Genomic DNA, 19718 nt, shown 5'->3' on the forward strand with positions numbered 1-19718 from the left:
GAAAAATCACATTTGTTATATACTATTGGATTCTACTCTAAAAACTTTTGAGAATTTCTCCATCTGTGTACATGAGAAATATTCATCTGTTGCCTTTTCTTCTAATATGTTGGTCTGGGTTTACTGTCAGAGTAATGAGTTGGGAAGTTATTCTTAGCTCCTCAGTTTTCTGCAAGAATATGTATAAACTTGGTATTATTTATTCCTTAAATGTTTGGTAGAATTCTTCCAGAAAAGTCATCTGTGCCTGGAGTTTTCTTTGTGTGAAGGTCTTAAACTAAAACTAAAACTAGCTATTCAGAGTTTTTAGGTTTCTTTTTGATTCAGATTCAATAATTTGTATCTTCCAAATAATTTGTCCATTTCATCTAATATTCAAGTGAATTGGCATAAAGTGTTTATAATATTATCTTATTATTCTTTTTAATATCTGAAGAATAACAATGTTACATGTCCCAGTACTAACATTGGTAATTTCTATCTTTTCAGTCTGGCTAGAGGCTTATCAGTTTCATTGATCTTCTCAAAGAATAAGCTTTTGACTTTCTTAATTTTCATCTACTATTTTCTATTCCATTGTTTTCCACTATATCCTTTATTATTTCTTTTCTTTTACTTGGGATTTAATTTTCTCTTCTTTTCCTAAGTCTCTTTAAGGTTGAAAACTGAAGTCTTTCATTTCAGACCTTGATTTCTAATTGAAATATAGTTGACACACAATTCGGAGTCAGGTTCAAGTGCACTGCATGGCGATTTGGCATTTGTGTACATTATGAAATGATCACACAAAGATATTACAATATTATTGACCATATTCCTAATGTTATATATTGCTTCCCCACGGCTTTCTTTTTTTAATAACTGCAGGTTTGTACCTCTTAATTCCTTTCACATGTTATTTCATGCTCCTTTGCCTCCACCAACCACCTGTTTGTTCTCAGTATTCATTTAGTCTATTTTTGTGTTTTGCTTTTTAAATTCCACATATAAGTGAGATCATACAGTATTTCTCTGATTTATTTCACTTAGTATAATGCCCTCTAGATCTTTCCATGTTGTTGCAAATAGCAGGATTTCAATGTTTAATATATGAGTAACATTCCACTATGTGTGTGTGTATATACACACATACATATATATGACATTTTTTATTCACTCATCTATTGATGGACACCTAGGTTGCTTTGTTATCTTGGCTATTGTAAGTGAGTCTCCAGTGAATGTTTGTTTTGTTTTGTTTAGTCACTAAGTTGTGTCTGACTCTTTTGCAACCCCATGGACTATAGTCTGCCAGACTCCTCTGTCCATGGGATTTCCCAGGCAACAATACTGGGGTAAGTTGCCATTTCTTTCTCCAGGGGATCTTCCCAACCCAGGGATTGAATCCATGTCTCCTTTATTGGCAGGCGGATTCTTTACCACTGAGCCACTAGGTAAGCCCTCAGTGAACACTGGTGTACATAAATACCAGAATACACATTCTCTTCAAGTATACATAGAACATTCTCCAGGATGGATTACAGGCTAGGTCAGAAAACAAGTCTTAATAAATTTAAGAAAATTCAAAATACACCAAACATCTTTTGGCTATAACATTGTGAGATTAGAAATCAACAACAAGAAAAAAAAAACTGCAAAAAACAGAAACACACAGTCTAAAGAGCTACTACTAAAAAGTCAATGGGTCACTGAAGAAATCAAAGAGGAAATAAAAATATACCTGGAGACAAATGAAAATGGAAACACATGATGTGAAATCTATGGGATGCCACAAAAACAATTCTAAGAAGGAAGTTTATAGCAATATAAGCTTACCTCAGGAAACAAGAAAAAATTTGAGAGGTTCCTTTTATTGGAATATGAGCCTTGAGTGCTATAAATTTCCCTCAACTGTTGAGTAAGTTGCAACCCCAAATTTGGCTGTGTTCTACTTTTATTTTCCGTTAGTTAAAAATGCTAATTTTGATTATTTTTCCTGTGATCTACAGATTATTTAGATATATGTTATTTGGTTTCCAAGTGTTTGGAAATTTTCCAAGATCTTTCTAATATTAACTTCTAATTTAGTTCCATAGTGTCAAAGAAAATACTTTGTATGAGTTAAATTTTTTTAAATATATTCAGTTTTGTTTAATGGTTCAGAATATGGTCTATCCTGGTAAATAATTCAATGAACACTTACAGAAAATGTGTCTTCTGCTGTTTGGGGGTTGAGTGCTTTTAAAATGTCAATTAGGTAAAGTTGGCTGGCAGTGTTATTCAAGTCTTCTCTATACTTGCTGATTTTCTGTCTTCTTGCTGTATCGATTATTAAGGGGTATTAATATCCAACTATAATAAAGGATTTGTTCATTTCTCCCTGTAGCTTTTTTTGGATGAGTTTTATTGTTGTTTGTTTGTTTTGGCTGCACTGGGTCTTGTGGAGCGTGGGGCTTCTCCAGTTGCGGAGTGCAAGCTCAGCAGGTGCAGCGCATGGGCTCTCTGGTTGGGCTTAGTGGTCCCATGGCATGTAGGACTTTAGTTCCCAGACCATGGGTCGAACCTGTGTTCCCTGTAATGGAAGGCAGATTCTTAGCTACTGGACCACCAAGGAAGTCCCCTCCCTGCAGTTTTATCAGATTTTACTTCATAATGTTTGAGGTTCTCTTATTTGGTGCATAAATGTTTAGGGTATTTACATCTTCTTGACAAACTGACTCATTTATCATTGTGAAATGAACTTCTTTATTCCTAGAAATTTTGCTCTAAAATTTACTTTTTTCTAACATTAATATAGCCACTCCAGCTTTCTCTTGATTAGTCTCAGAATGTAATATCTTTCCCCCATCCTTTACCATTAAATTATATCTTTAAATGAGCTTGTTAGTAGTAAACAGTTGTGCTGTTTATCCAATCTGAAAATGTTCTCCTTTTAACTGAGGTTTAATATAATTATTGTTAGGATTAATTAATTAGGAATTTACCACCTTGTTTATTGTTTTCTATTTGTCCTATCTATGCTTTATACTGCCTTTTTTTTCTTCTTTTTGGCTAATTTTTATGGTTCCATTTTATCACCATTGTTGGTATTAGCTCTAATTCTTTGTTATTTTCATGGTTGCATTTGGGTTTGTGATATACATTTTTTTTAATTTAATTTTATTTTTTTATAAACTTTTTTATTATTTTATATTTATTATTTTATATTTTAATATTTTATAAACTATTTTATTATTTTTTATAAACTTTACATAATTGTATTAGTTTTGCCAAATATCAAAATGAATCCACCACAGGTATACATGTGTTCCCCATCCTGAACCGAGTTTATCTTCAAGTACTACTATAGTACTTCATGTACAAAATAAAAACCCTATACCACACTACACTTCCATTTGTTCTATCCCAGCCTTTGTGGTCTTGTCATCTGTTTTACTTCTATATAAACCCACAATATATGTTTATTTATTTTTTTTGCTATAAACATTGGATCTTTTAAATGAAAATAAAGAGTCTTAAATAATAAGATAAATTCATTATATTTACCCACATTGTTATCATCTGCAGGACCTCTTTATTCCTTCACATGGATCCATATTTACATCTGGTATCATTTTCCTCCTGCTTGAAAGACTTCCACTAATATTATAGTGCTAGTGATGAATACTTTGAGTTTTTGTATGTCTGACAATATTTTTATTTATTTTTAGTTTTTATTTTGCCTTCATTTTTTTAGATGTTTCTTTTTAGGTGGGCCATTTTTAAAGTTTTTATTACATTTGTTACAATATCTCTTTCGTTTTTATGTTTTGGTTTTTTGGCCGTGAGGCATGTGGGATCTTAGCTGCCTGACCAGGGATTAAACCCATACTCCCTGTACTGGAAGACGAAGTCTTAACCACTGGGCCGCCAGGGAAGGCCCCTGCCTTTGTGTTTTGAAAGGCATTCTCATTGTGTAAGGAATTCTACTTTAGTGCTCACTTTGGCAGCATGTATACTAAAACGAATTCTACTTTAACAATGTTTTTCCAAAAGTACTTTGAAAACGCTGCTCCCTTGCCCCATTCACTTGCATCAGAACAGAAATTTGCTGTCATCCTCTTCTTTGTTCCTCTGTATGTAATATCTTCATTCTCTAGTTGCTTTTAAGATTCTTCTGTTTATCACTGATTTTAAGCAACTTGAACATGATGTGCCTTAGTGTGGTTTTCTTTATGTTTCCTGTTCTTGGGATACATCAAGCTTCTTGGATTTGTGTGTTTATTGTTGTCGTTCAGTCACTAAGTCATGTCCAGCTCTTTGTGCCCCCATGGACTGCAGCACACCGGGCTTCCCTGTCCTTCACTGTCTCCCCGAGTTTGCTCAAATTCGTGTCCATTGAGTCAGTGATGCTACCTAACCATCTCATCATCTGCCATCCTCTTCTCCTTTTGCCTTCAATCTTTCCCAGCATGGGGTCTTTTCCAATGTCAGCTCTTTGCATCAGGTGGCCAAAGTATTGGAGCTTCAATTTCAGCATCGGTCTTTCCAATGAATATTCAGAAAATCAATCCAACTGATTTTCCTTTAGGAAAAGGAAATCCTAGTGTGTTTATAATTTTCATTAAATTTTGAAAAATTTCAACCATTGTTTCTTCAAGTATTTTCTTACCCCTCTGCTTTCAGGGACTACAAATTCATGTATATTAATAACTGTAGTTGCCCCACAGCTTCCTAATAATCTGTTCATTTTTAAAAACTTTTCTTCTTTCCATTCTTTTTTGATAGTTTCTATTGCTATCGCTTAACATCCACTATTTTTTTCTTCTGCTATACCTAATCGGATGTGAAAGTGAAAGTCGCTCAGTCATGTCTGACTCTTTGTGACCCCATGGACTATACAGTCCATGGAATTCTCCAGGCCAGAATACTGGAGTGGGTAGCCTTTCCCTTCTCCAGGGGATCTTCCTAGGATGTAAATCCATCTAAACATACTTTTCACATTTAGAAATTCAGTTTGAGTGTGTTTCATATTTTCTATGTCTCTTCTAACCTGTTCATGCTTTCCTCTTTCTGGTGATTCTTGCCCTATCCTTGGTTAGTATTGCAATAAGCACAAAACTGATATTCAGCTAAAGACCTGAAGGGGACCCTCTGCAGATTTTGAAAGTCTCTCTGGCCAGCTTTTTCCTCTCTAGTACTCCTCAGAAATAAGGAATATAGTTATACTAATTGTTTTAATGTCCTTGTCGACTAATTTTATCATCTGCATCATCTGGCATCTTTTCCAGTTATTGTCATTTCCCTCATTTTAGGTCATATTTTCTGCTTCTTTGCAGGCCTGCCAACATTTGATTGATTTACCCTGTTAGGTGTTATATATTCTTCTATTCCTTTAAATTGTCTGGAGCTTTATTCTTGGGTGCAGTTAAGTTACTTGGTAATAGTTTGATCCTTCAGACCTGTTTTTAAGTTTCCTTTGGAAGGACCAGAGCAGCCTTTGTTCTAGGGCTCGTGTTACCTCACTACTGAAACACCTTTCTGAGTACCACAGCCAACATCCAGTAGAGCTCAAGGTTTTCCCCGTGGCTGGTGAGAACATGAACTATTCCTGGCCCTCTGTGAACTTCCAGGGGTTGTTCTGCCTCCTCCTTTCTGATGATTCTTTCCCTGTCCTTAGTTATTATCATACTAAGCATGAACTTGATGTTCAGCTGAAGACCTGAAAGGAACCCTCTGCAGATCTCGAAAGCCTCTCTGGCCAGCTCTTTCCTCCCCAGTACTGTCCCCTGCAAATCCTAGCTGCCTTAGCCTCCCCAAACTCACAACTCTGTCCCTCAGTTTAGGAAGACCCCTGGTGTCCACTTGGTTACTTCTCCCCGTGTTACAATCTGGAAACTGGCTCTAGGCAGTCAACTGGTCGATCAAGGACTCATTTTGTGTCTCTTCTCTTGAGAATCACTGTCCTTTGTGGCCTGTGTCTGTTTTATATATTCTGTAGGGTTTCTTAAATTAAAGGTGCCTAAGTGGATTCTGTCCCTGTTTTCAAGTTCATGTTATAAATAATCAAAAGGAAAAATAGCCTGTAACTTGAAATGCTTAAAATCTAGCAAAGACTTCTCCTAACAGTGGAAATTTTCCAATAGAATGAGAACCCCATTTTCTGAACAGTAATGCTGAACAGAATAAATTCACTTTTGGGACTTTCCTGATGATTCAGAGGTTAGACTCTGTGCTTTCCCTGCAGGGGACACAGGTTTGATCACTGGTCAGGGAACGAAGATCCCACATGCCATGTGGCACAGCTTAAAAAAAAAAAGAATATATTCACTTTGAAAACTGTTTTGACCACCAGGCCAAAAGAAACTTTTTAAAAGAAGATTTCTTAAATTGGGGTTTACTGTAAACAAATTCTACCCATTTACCACCATGAGTGATAATTACATCACATGCCTGCCTCACCCTCTGTAATCCCCTCCACATGGCAGCTCCGTGAGACGCTGCACAAGGAACGCCGCAGCCTTAATCTTTCCCATTTGCACAGATGATGCTTCTAGCTTCCTAACAACACAATATGATGTCTCAGAGGCTAAAATGTCTGTAAGGAGCCTCGCCAAACAGAAACCTTTAGACATGAAAGTGTTCTAACAAGAAGCAACTGCTTTCCAAGGAGCACTCTGCTACACAGAAAAGAGTCCTAAGTTATTTCTGCAAGTGAGAGAAGTCCCATAATTTGGCATTTGATAATCCTCTTGTGCCAAGGTACAAATGAACTTTCCAGGGAAATCTTTCCTTTAACAGAGACAAACAACAGCAAACATTTGAGATAATGTAAGTAGGTAGATTCAAAGACAGGATCTGAAAAAGCTGATTTCCTTCCACAATCAGTTTCAAATGTCCTACCTGGTCATTACCTATATGCACATCAACTTAATCACTGATGTAAGCCATGTCCTCAAATTATTCTATAGAAGCTGAATGGTAACAGTCAATGTCAAGAAGGTGATAAAAGCCCCAAAACATTTAGCATTTTTCTTGACTTCCCCTACAATTTTCACTTGTCCAACGATTTACTATTTCTACTCACAAATGTTTGTTTTCTAGATATGGCATAGAGAGTGCATTGGGTGCAGGGGAAATGTCTTGTCTTATAAGTAAGGCCAGATTCAGACCCAACTAGTAAGTACCCAAAGTTGTCTTCAGGGTGTCTGAGCTTCACAAGACCTTCAAATTTCTTCTTCATTCCCCACCTCCCCTCCTTCAAGACCTAACTTCCTCCCCTCACCCTGTCCCTGTACCATGATCCAGTTATCTCCCAGACAATATTTCCTGCTCAATACTAGAGTTATGCAAAGTACGACCTGTTACCAGTACACAAAGAGAGAAGTAAAAATTGAGGGTAAGCACTTGGAAACTCTTACAGCAACTGATAGAGTCATTTTAAATCAACTGAATATAACAATAAAACACTAGGGCTTAGTACTTTTCAAAAATTTTTTTATTTTATGAAAGTACTATCCATAGAGATTCCCTGGTACTCAGCTGCAGGGAATCTGTCTGCAGTGCAAGAGACCCCAGTTTCCTGGAGAAGGGATAGGCTACTCCCTCGAGTATTCATGGGCTTCCCTGGTGGCTCAGATGGTAAAGAATCCACTTGCAATGAAGGAGATCTGGGTTCTAACCCTGGGTTAGGAAGATCTCCTGGAGGAGGGCATGACAACCCATTCCAATATTCTTTCCTGGAGAATCCCCATGGACAGAAGAGCCTGGCGAGCTACAGTCCATAGGGTCACAAAGAGTCAGACACAACTGAGCAACTAAGCATGGCACAACTATCCATATAGAAGGATTCTTTTAAGAATCAATACTGTCAAAATGACCCAAGGCAATCCCTGTGAAATTACCAATGACATTTTTCACAGAACTGGAACAAAAAAATTCTAAAATTTATACAGAAACACAAAACACCCTACATAACCAAAGGAATCCTGAGAAAACAAAACAAAGCTAGAGGAATCAGACTCCCTGACCTCAAACTATACTACAAAGCCACAGTAATCAAAGAGTATGGTATCGACACAAAAACAGAAATGTAGATCAATGAAACAAGATAGAAAGCCCAGAAATAAACTCAGGGACTTACGGTCAACTAATCTATGGACAAAGGAGGCAAGAAAATACAATGGAGAAAAGATAGTATCTTCAATTGTGGTGCTGGAAAATTGGACAGCTACATGTAAAAAAAGGAAATTAGGACACTTTCTAACACCATACACAAAAATAAATTTTAAATGGATCAAAGACCTAAATGTAAGGCCGGACACTATAAAACTCTTAGAGGAAAACATAAGCAGGACACATGCCTTCATGCTCAGTCATGTCCAACTCTTTGTGACTGGACTGCAGCCCACCAGGCTCCTCTGTTCATGGGACTCTCCAGGCAAGAATACTGAAGTGGATTGGCATGCCTTTCTCCAGGGGATCTTCCTGGCACAGGGATCGAACCTGCATCTCTCCTGTCTACTGAATTGCAGGTGGGTTCTTTACCACTAGTACCACCTGGGAAGCCCTAAGCAGAACACTCTCTGACATAAATCCCAGCAATAGCTTTTTTGATTCACCTCCTAGAGTAATGAAAATAAAAGCAAAAAATAAATTTGTTTATTTAAATTTAACTTGGGCCTAATTAAACCTAAAAGCTTCTGCACATCAAAGGAAACCATAAAAACAAAAAGACAACCCACAGAATGGGAGAAAATATTTGCAAATGAAGCAACCAACAAGGGATTAATCTCCAAGATATACACGCAGTTCATGAAGCTCAATATCAAAGAAAAACAAACAGCCCAACTGAAAAATGAACAGAAGATATAAACAGACATTTCTCCAAAGAAGACATACAGATGGCCAGAAAGCACATGAAAAGATGCTCAACATCACTAATTATCAGAGAAATCCAAATCAAAACTACAAGGAAGTTATCACCTCACACTAGTCAGAAAGGCCATCATCAAAATGTCTACAAATAATAAATGCTAGAGAGAGCGTGGAGAAAAGGAAACTCTCCTACACTGTTGCTGCAAATATAAATCGCTACAGCATCTGTACTGGAGAACAGTACAGAGGTTCATTAAAAAATAAAAATAGAACTACCAATGATCCTGTAATTCCACTCCTGGGCATATATCTGGAGAAAACCATAATTCAAACAGACACATGCAACCCCAATGTTCATTGCAGCACTATTTACAATACCCAAGACATGGAAACAACCTAGATGTCCATCTACACATGAAAGGATAAAGAAGAAGTGGTGCATATATACAACAGAATATTACTCAGCCATTAAAAAGGATGAAACAACACCATTTACAACAACATGGATGGACCTAGAGATTATCATACTAAGTAAAGTAAGTTCAGTTCAGTTCAGTCGCTCAGTCGTGTCCGACTCTTTGCGACCCCATGAAGCGCAGCACGCCAGGCCTCCCTGTCCATCACCAACTCCTGGAGTTCACTCAAACTCATGTCCATTGAGTCGGTGATGCCATCCAGCCATCTCATCCTCTCATCCAGAGAAAGACAAATATTATATTGCTTACATGTGAAATCTTAAAAAATGATACACATGAACTTATTAATTCAAAACAGAAATAGAGTCACAGATGTAGAAAACAAACTTACATTATGCGGGGAGGGGGATAAATTGGGAGACTGGAATTGGCATACACGCTTAATGTGATCATCTCTCAATTATACAAATTCAAATCATTTATGTTGTACGTGTTAAATAATATCACGTTATGTCAATTGTGTGGGTACTTAGTCACTAAGTTCTGTCTGACTGTTTGTGACCCCATGGACTGCAGCCCACCAGGCTCCTCTGTCCATGGAATTTCCGAGGCAAGAATACTGAAGCATCTTTACCTAAAAAAAATATATATATATATATATATATATATATATTGGAGTTGCCATTTCCTACTGCAGGGGATCTTCTCGACCCATGGATCAAACCTGAGTCTCCTGCATCTCCTGCGTTGTCAGGCAGATTCTTTGCCACTGAGTCACCTGGGAAGCCCAATATGTCAGTTACACCACAACAAAATAAATTAGAATGTCAAAAAACACAAAACAACGCAAGGTAAACATTTTAAAGTTCATTTTTTCCTTTTCCGGTGGAGTGGCTTGAGCCACTTTTTAAATTACCACCAGTAATTCACCTAATGAATAATTTATATTCAAATAACCAAAAGTTAAGTACAGTTTAAATCCCTATAAATGAAACAGAGAAGTCAGAAAGAAAGCCATTTTCCCCTTTTTAAGTAAAATAAGAAATTCTGTTCTCCTCAACACCATGCCGACTCTAGAAACAGCATCTCTCCCCCATAAAACATGGCCCAGGTGTGTGGTTACTTACTGGAGTTGAGGAGGATCATGGCCTTGACACAGAGATATTCTTTGTGTTGGAGTTTTAACTCACGAAACCTTGAAGTCGTTGCCAGGAGCATGTCAAAGATTTCTAGAATTCCTTCAACACATTTCCCTTCATCCCTACAAAAGTCCATTTGGAAATGTAAGAAACATATAGCTTTAGGTAACCATCAAAAGTAAGGAGTATTTTCTTTTTAATCTCAAATTTCATCTGGCACACCCTTTAACAAGGTAGTAATGAGAGCACACCCAGAAATATGAAATTACCAGAATAATTTTTATATAAGGAAGACAGGAGATTTCCTATAAGTCCCTGAACCAAACATATGAATAAATACTATTTAGGCAACAGTGTGCACTGGAAGTACATTTGCCTTCTACCTGTTCACCAAATGTTTTCTTAAAGGAATATCATTTCTGTTTATTATTTTCGATCTAAACTATTTCAGCCAACCCTCAAAATATGACATATTTTACTAAAAAGAGACAGTTCATGTTCTCATCCAAAGACTCTAAAGTATTAATGAGAAAAGACTGAACATTACAGAAGCAAATATTCCAAAAAGAAATAACACTTTATATCTAGAGTTTAACTCTCACATCCTGGTGGTCAGTTACAAACTGGTGGGGCAATGAACATACATTTAAATGTAGTTTGAAAAAAAGCTACTATGACATACAAAGAAATCAAAATTATAGCAGATAGATCAGAATCAGGAAAAAAAGGTAGAAATGGAGACATGATAATTTTGACTTGTCAAAGATTATTTTTAAGCAAAAGCTTTAGACAAACATTGGACCATATAATCAAAATTCTTTTGAGCACTCTTTATGGAAATGAACTGTATAAGTGTATTTTGAAGTAAATTACTTGAACTGCATCAAGAAAATACCAGCTTCAATCCACTCCAGCCAGACACATATTATTCCACCTCACTGCTCCCCCCGCCCAAAACATGCATTATCATCCATCATAGAGCTATTGTAAGTCCTTGACAAGCAAGCATTTAGATGATTTTGTCATGAAAGTTTCATTTGCTTCTAAAAGCCTGCAGTACACATCAAAGGGCAGCTGTGGTAAAAGTGAAATCATGAAAGTTTCATTTTCAGTCTCTGGAGGAGCTCCTGAAGGGGACCTGAGATCTTCAAAGAAGTGGCCAGTCCCTTCTTCTTCCTCCAATCTCAACCCAGGACGTTTCCAGCGATGGTGGGGTTTGGAGAAAGGGCCTCTGTAGAGTTCAGTGAACTGACACCAGTGGGTGCCACCAATCTTGGTAAAGCCTTTGCTATTTGGTGCTATGATGGCCACTCACCAGTATCCTGCACATTCCTGCAAACTCACTATACCAAGTTACAAGTACGCAAACTGCACACTTTGGCAAGCAAGCGTGGTATCTTCAGCAACCAGTCTAGAATTTCTGAAAGTGTGCAGTTTAAATGATAAAATATCATGCCCCTTAGAAATCACTTCTAAGGGAAAGGCCACTTTGGAGAATCAGAGCCAAAGGTACCAAAGCCTGTAGGAAACCCCAGCCCTCCACGTGTCACCCACCCACCTCCCCTGCTCTGGCTTTTCCCAGGCAGCTTGCTGCAACTGTCCAGTAAGGACATGCATGCCCTGAACATAGCAGAGGCACAAGGAATACTTATTCACTGAATGCCCCTCAAGCCAATCACCAAATCACTCTGCCTAGGATAATGAGTTATTGGAAATTGTAATTGATGGGTTTAAGGACATTTGATACTGAGAAAAGTTAGTTTTAAAATATCTCTGGGGCCAAAAACAAAAAGTCCAACAAGTCCTGCACTGACAGTTTAGTAGTTTGGCTCTTTACTCTTTTGTGCAACTCAGAGAAGTCACAGGCACACATGTGCACACACGCACACATCCACTTCCCCAAGTAGTATAAGAGGACTCCTTTGAAATTAATCCTATTTTGCAGGAGCTGTCACCTGAGCCCAAGAACACATCCCTAAATACTGAAGTCAGCACTGTTTCCTCATTAAAATACATAATATTTTAAGTGTAAATTCACATTTCAAAAATGGAGGGAGAACTTCTATCACATGGTATCTTAAGCCCTGATGAATGCTGCAATTCACAAAAATCAGAACATATGTACCTCATGGAAAAAGAGAATTTCTAAACCCATTGTAAAGAACTAGGTCTGATTGCTTTCTCCAGCAAGTGTGATAGCCAATCATCTCTCATTTTGGGGGTGGGGGCAGGCAAGGTTAGAATATTTATATTCACTTCACAGGCTGTAGAAATCAAACAAATTTTTAGAAAAGAAATATGAGAAACATAGAGGCAATGAGGTAAAATACTTTATAAAGTGACAGTCTCTCAGTCGTGCCCAACTCTTTGCGACCCCATGGACTACAGTCCATGGAATTCTTCAGGCCAGAATACTGGAGTGGGTAGCCTTTCCCTTCTCCAGGGGATCTTCCTAACCCAGGGATCAAATCCAGGTCTCCTGCATTGCAGGCAGATTCTTTACTAACTGAATCACAAGGGAAGCCCAAGAATACTGGAGTAGGTAGCCTATTCCTTCTCCAGCAGATCTTCCTGACCCAAGAATGGAACTGGGGTCTCCTGCATTGCAGGCAGATTCTTTACCAACGGAGCTATCAGGGAAGCCCTTACTTTATAAAGGACACCCTAATTAAAGTTCTACTTTAAGATGAATAATACAGAATAGTGAGTAAGGACTTTAAAATATCAACAAGACCTATTTCATTTACCCTGTAAGTAACTATGGATTGACACTGATTTATGAGTAATATATTAGGACAGGTTTAAAAGATTTGAATTCAACCAGTTGGGTATATGAGTTGTCAATCTAGTAGGTATATGAGTTGGGTATTAAAATATCAAAACAATATATCAAACAAAACCACTCATGGAAATTTACTTTTTCACCCCATTAATCCACAGTGAAAGTGAAAAAGTGAAAGTCAGTCACTCGTGTCAGACTCTTTGCAACCTCATGGAGTATATAGTCCATGGAATTCTCCAGGCCAGAATACTGGAGTGGGTAGTTGTTCCTTTCTCCAGGGGATCTTCCCAACCCAGGGATTGAACCCAGCTGAGCCACCAAGGAAGAACAAGAATACTAGAGTGGGTAGCCTATCCCTTCTCCAGGGGATCTTCCTGACCCAGGAATTGAACCAGGGTCTCCTGCATTGCAGGTAGATTTCTTACCAGCTGAGCTACCAGGGAAGCCCGTTTACCCATAAACCAGTGCTAAATAAAAATAAAAGTAGTAGTTTCAAGCAGACTATTATTTGATAACAAAATAAAAATATTCCATTTGATGCCAAGGACATCTTGAAAAAGATGTCCTTTGGGGCTCGCTGCTTTGTACTGACAGTACACATGTGGCTAATGAACCACAAGTCGTCTACCTGTGTGAGAGGCAATGGGGTTGGGAGACACATGGGAAGGACTTTAATATTCAACTAAGGTGGAATGATCTGAGTACAAAGGGGAAATAAAAATTTAGAAGTGAAAATTCTGTGGGTCTCTTGAAGAAAATTCAATATAAAAATACCTAATATGAATGAAAACTCAGCACATTTACATTTGTCAGTCCACAGAACTCCATAAACATCCACTTCCTCTGACTCTGTAATAACATTTGACAGTTTTCCCCTCCCTGGTGGCTCAGCTGATGTTAAGGACACATAATGTCTTAGCATATACGATTTCTCAAATAAGTAGAAGTTCAAATTCTCTGGTAGATCTTCATATGAATTGGGATTCTAGTGATTACCTAAATAGCGACCTTGTTAGAAATAAGCTGAGATACCTGGATTTTTCTCTCATCCTCAGTAGGTTCAAGTTTTTTCACTGCAGAAGCCTCAACAAGAATAAAGGGAAACAGAAATTATAGTCTCAGTCTCCACAAATAAATAGGCTAATTTAGTTGTATTCACTGCTTAAATGGTCATACTACCACATAGAGGAACTCCAACGGGACAATCCACCAAAAGACAGTTACTTTCAAGTAGTGTGAAAAAGTTTTATTCACATTGCAGAAAAGATTCCCATTAGAACTCCTTTATGGTAAATAATTTGACTTTTGGAATTGTCAAAAATGTTTAAACATGCTTGAATAAGCAACTCCTCCAGATATATACCCATCACACTAAAATATATTTATGCTGTATATATAATAGATGTACTAAGAATCTGAGACTTGAAATTCTAGACTTTACAGAGTGCTCAAAACAAGTAGAACCTGCAACAAAAAATAACTAGTAGACACTCAAAGAAAAATGCCTGTTGGATGTGAATGCACTTACAATTCCCAAGAACTCCTCTTCTACACTCAAATACACACAACTTCTATAAATTCTTCTCTTCTAATGTGAGTCTAATTAAAATAAATATATAAGAAAAATTACTTCTTTTTCTTCTATTACTTAACCAACAGGTAGGCCTAAACTTTATCTGGGATTTGTGTCAATTTACACTAACCTATTTACATATAGGAGTTGAACCCATACAAAAAGGCGAGTTTGTTGAGGGAGGAGGGTTCGGGATGGGGAGCACATGTATACCTGTGGTGGATTCATTTTGATATTTGGCAAAACTAATACAATTATGTAAAGTTTAAAAATAAAATAAAATTAGAGAAAAAAAATAAATAAATAAAATAAAACTGGGAAAAAAAAAAAAAAACCAGGAGTGAAACAGTCACTGAAAATAAACTCTAAATGTGGCAACACTTTAGAAATCAACACAAAAAAGCAAACCCAGTCCCAAAGTCTGCAAATGTATTAGTTTACCAAAGGATAGAACTTCCTAGCGCTAACTTCTAGGGAATTATGTGTGTATATTCGTGTGTGTGTATGTGTGTGTGTGTGCACCTTTATCTAAATTCTAAGTGGAACACACTGAATGCAGGAATGAATGACAGTGATGGTGTGACTGGGTGCTTGGCCTTTCAGCCTGCCTTGCAACATGGTACCGTGAAACGACAGCTGGAGGAATAAGTTTTCTGAAATGGCCAGAGAGTAAAATAGAGTTGTTCTAAGATAAAAGAATAAAGCAGAAAGTTACTTTGCCTTTGGCCTCCTCCTCTTTCCTCATCCAGTTCTCTATCCTGCTGAGAGGCATGTACTGTTGTTGGTAAGAGGGTGAACTTCACAGCCAGTCCCCGTGTCCATCACCATAACTGCAGGCAATCTACCTAACCTCCCACTTCCATACCTGAAGGAAAGGGATAATAATGGTGCTCATCCAAAAAGGGCTACTGTGAAGATGTAATGACCTAAGACATTAGTGCTTAAGATGGTGCCTGGCACATATAGGCCAATAAGTTAGCTATTTTGATTGTTACTGAAGGGTCTGGGCTTCCAGAACCTCCCTCTGGGCTTACTGCTGCTAGAGCCATAGTCCATGCTCCAGCTCCTCCCAAAGGCCCTGCTCTCCACCAAAACACCTCCGTCACTTAGAACAGCGCTCTTTGTCAATGCCATCATCCCCGACAACAGGAGGAATAGGTGCTAACACCCTGGCTATTACTTTTCATCTGAGTAAGGTGTGTATGGGGAGCTTCTGAAGATCTAAAGAGGTAGTGCCTAGAGCTGGGGGCAGATCCTTTCCCTCCAGGCTTAGGGTCCAATGTGACTGAACACTCAACACTACCACTTTTTCAATTCAAGGAAGACAAAAATCAATTTCCATGGAGATTCTCAAACTGTTCAAATACAACACCAAGAAAGTGTTCTACTTTTCCTACTAAAAAGCTTCAGTGTTGCTGTACATTCCAGCTTTCCCTCCATGTACAGTTCACTAAGTCAGTTAAAAAGTGGTTTCGCCATCTTCAAAATAAAACTAAATGCAAGAAATTATAGCATAAACACCATCATTCCCCAGTTTCCATAAACTTTCATCTGGTTTTAACAACCATTCCTTTCACTGCTTTGCCCAAAATGCTATATAATATGTGTAGTTAGAGTGAGTTAAAGCATGTAAAAATAAACTTGGTAGATTTATAAGAATTTTACCACTGGTCCAGATAGCTGGAGATGTAAATGGCCCCTACTAGTGGAAAGAACAGCAGGACAGCTTAAAAATTAAAACCCCAAAATGGATTTTTTGTAATGCAGGAAAACCTAAGGTGAGCTTCACACTGAGTGCCCACACACCCTCAGGACACAGGCCCTTGTGTGGTCTGGCCAGTGAGCGCTGCTGCATCGCAGGAAAGAATGAGTCACAGGACACTGAATCGTCACACTCACGCTCTCCTTCTCAGGTTCTTGACCCAGTGAAGGAGCCCACGACCTTCTCCTCCTCCTACCTGCCCTTTCAGGAGTGAGGTTTTCATTGCAGAACTCAGGACTCTGTTCCCACTTCACTTGGCACTTCACTCAAGTTGGAGAAGAAATACAAGGAATTTGTGTCTCACCTGTCCAGAATGAGGTCTGGAGCAAAGATGAGCTTGCCAGGGTGGTCGATGGAGCGCCACATCAGCCCCACCATGAGCACCTCCAACCAGCAGCTCTCCAAAAGCCGCACTTGGTCGTACAGGCTGAGCTCCACGAAGCCTGGGGAAAGCAAGAGGCTGTAAGCATACCCGCCCTCCTCCTCAGCTCCCTGATTCCATTAAAAAAAAAAAAAAGAAGAGCAACTTTTGAAAAGCTAAGAAAACACAAATCACCCAGAGTGCAGGGGAAATCAATATTTTAAAGATGTGGTTAATAGCTGGTGAGGAAGAAAATCCTGAATTCAGAGTGAGTAACTCACAATTTCTAGTCTCGAACACCTTCTAGGAGAAATGTACATCATTCAGAATTTCCAAAGGATTATTAGCTGGGCTTATACAGCTTCCAGACACATGCTAGGGAAGAAGACAAAGCTGGCACTGACCTTTGTTAGTTATATCCCAGTAATCCCTCTGCACTACCAAGAAAGATAGAGTTCAGACATCAGCCAGAGGGGCTGCCTGTCTGGCCCATCCCATGATGGGGGCAGGAGGAGTAAGGGGACAGGATAGTGGGGGTGATGGGTGGGGGGCTTGCAGAGAAAATAGGACCAGCTCCTGGAGAAAGTCAAAGTTCCAGCTGAAAGAGTTTCTCCAATTGCTTACCATTTCCCATCCAGTATTAGACTCATTCTTCTGAGTGGGTGCACTTGTTTCTGGGCTATTCTATGCTGAAGAACACACATAACAACAGAAACAGGTCCCTAAGGAAAAACTTCAGAAGCAGAGCTCACTGGGGCTTCCTCCATAAGTCATGATAAGAGGAAGAAGCTGTATAACATAAATAAACAAACAAATGACCTTGGAGTGCAATGGACTTTGGTTAGAACCCCTGCTCAGCCTCATCCCAGCTAGTTACTTAATCTTCTTTTAAATCTTTGTTTTTCCTACAGAAAAAATGGGGGCAACAATGCCTACCTCTGAGAATTTCCTAGAGGTGAGATCTCTCATCATCCTCATTTTAAGGATGAAGACACGATGGCACAGAGAACATATGTGGTTCAACTCTTTGAACAATTATAACAGAAATCTGAACAAAGGAGAACTGAATGGAAAGTTGGATAAATCCTTTCCAAAGCCACATCCTACATACTCAGTTCACATTCCTGGTATGTGTACACATTCCAATCTCACCCACAGTTACAGACAATAAGCCTGCCTAAGGAAGATCAAGCTTTTCATACTTATAGATCTTCAACAAAGCCAAGGCTAGGTGATAGACTAAAATTTTTTTGGTGGGGGCTAGACAATGGCAATGAAGAAGAAGGCAATGGCACCCCACTCCAGTACTCTTGCCTGGAAAATCCCATGGACAGAGGAGCCTCGAAGGCTGCAGTCCATGGGGTCGTTGAGGGTCAGGCACGACTGAGTGACTTCACTTTCACTTTTCACTGTCATGCATTGGAGAAGGAAATGGCAACCCACTCCAGAATTCTTGCCTGCAGAATCCCAGGGATGGCGGAGCCTGGTGGGCTGCCATCTTATGGGGTCGCACAGAGTCGGACACGACTGAAGCGACTTAGCAGACAACGACTATGCTAACTGATAAAGTGTGGGAAAAAGCCCACAACTTCAGACTATGCCTAAGCTTTCAGAAAATTTTCCAAAACACCAGGCTTGAAGAGGGACTGATGCAGCTTAAGAGATCTGCTTTGCTTTGGCACAAAGAAGCTACACAGCTCTCAGAAGTAATTAATCACCACTCTCCAGGTGGGGTCTTGAAAACTAGGCTTGGCATACACATAGATCAAAAGCTAGAGGAAAAAAAAGAAGAAAAAAAGCTAGAGGAAACTGCACCAGTATTGTCTCCTATGGGAAAGAGCTCAGGAAAAAAACCCATCATTCTGGCAAAGGAGAAGATGCTAAACCATCAAAACTGAAGTGGAAAAACCTGAAAATTCTCAGAAAGCTCAGGAGCCAACAAATGACCCCTATGGATCCTATTCGCTGAGACCCTTAACCCAGGTGCTCTTCCCCAGCTCCCTCAATCTTCAAAATCTGCCTAATGTAGTTGCTGCCCTCTAGGCCATGGGAATCATCCTTAGTGACTTAGAACTTGGAGACCTCATTTCTTAGACAAATGGAAAGATGTACATGGAGAAGCCCTTCCAGAGGAAGCATGGGTTGCTGTCAATGTATGTTAGAATCCTTGATTCATTCTTTCACGGAAATACCAATTCAAATAACTAGATGGTGACCGTGCAGTACCTTGGGTGTACATGTTACAAGCCGGTCTGGGAAAATGAACGCACTATAGAATAGAAAATGCATGTTCTAAATGACAATTCAGGAATAACCAAACCCATTTTTAATTTTATCATTTTTAATGGTTAAAAACCATTCCAGGTTTACTGATGATTCATGTTACTTTTGTAGCTGATTTACTCTATCCATTTTATTCATTTATGTACATATTACTGATTTTTTTTCTTTATTGAAACACAATTTTACAATTCCTATTTAGCATCTGAGAAACCTTTCACTTTCATACTGTGAAAGGTCATACTGTGCCCCACCCCACTCTCACCTGATCACACCCCTCCTCCCAAGGTGATGAGTCCACAGCCAGGAGATGCGTTAAGGTGGAGCCCAGATTTCTTTCTTTTAGATCATGCTCCAGGTCCCAGGACCTTAAAATTCCCTGCCTAAATGGCCCCACACCCACATCCAGAGTATGGGTGGGTCTCTTCCCTGGGTCTATCTTCCCAGAACATATCTAGGCATGAGATATAGCCAAACCAGCTAATGTCTGTAAGAGATGTGAACAGGCAGGATTCAGTGTGTGCAAGGTAGTGTGGGATCAGTGGAGCGGGGAACAGGGGCGGACAGGAA

At 38.9% G+C, this 19718-nt stretch overlaps 1 protein-coding gene across 2 annotated transcripts in view; it reads right to left on the bottom strand.

Moving 5' to 3' along the window:
* The window catches only part of ESR2 (estrogen receptor 2), a 91643-nt gene that overhangs the window by 38220 nt on the left and 33705 nt on the right, over positions 1-19718 (bottom strand). For both annotated transcript variants that reach the window (XM_010809436.4, NM_174051.3), the window contains 2 exons: positions 16812-16950; positions 10379-10512 (listed from right to left, as the gene is read on the bottom strand). In XM_010809436.4, the coding sequence (XP_010807738.1) occupies positions 10379-10512; positions 16812-16950 (273 nt within the window). The remainder of the gene's footprint in view (positions 1-10378; positions 10513-16811; positions 16951-19718) is intronic.

This window comes from Bos taurus, chromosome 10 (assembly GCF_002263795.3).
Source record: "Bos taurus isolate L1 Dominette 01449 registration number 42190680 breed Hereford chromosome 10, ARS-UCD2.0, whole genome shotgun sequence".
NCBI classification, from domain to species: Eukaryota; Metazoa; Chordata; class Mammalia; order Artiodactyla; family Bovidae; genus Bos; species Bos taurus.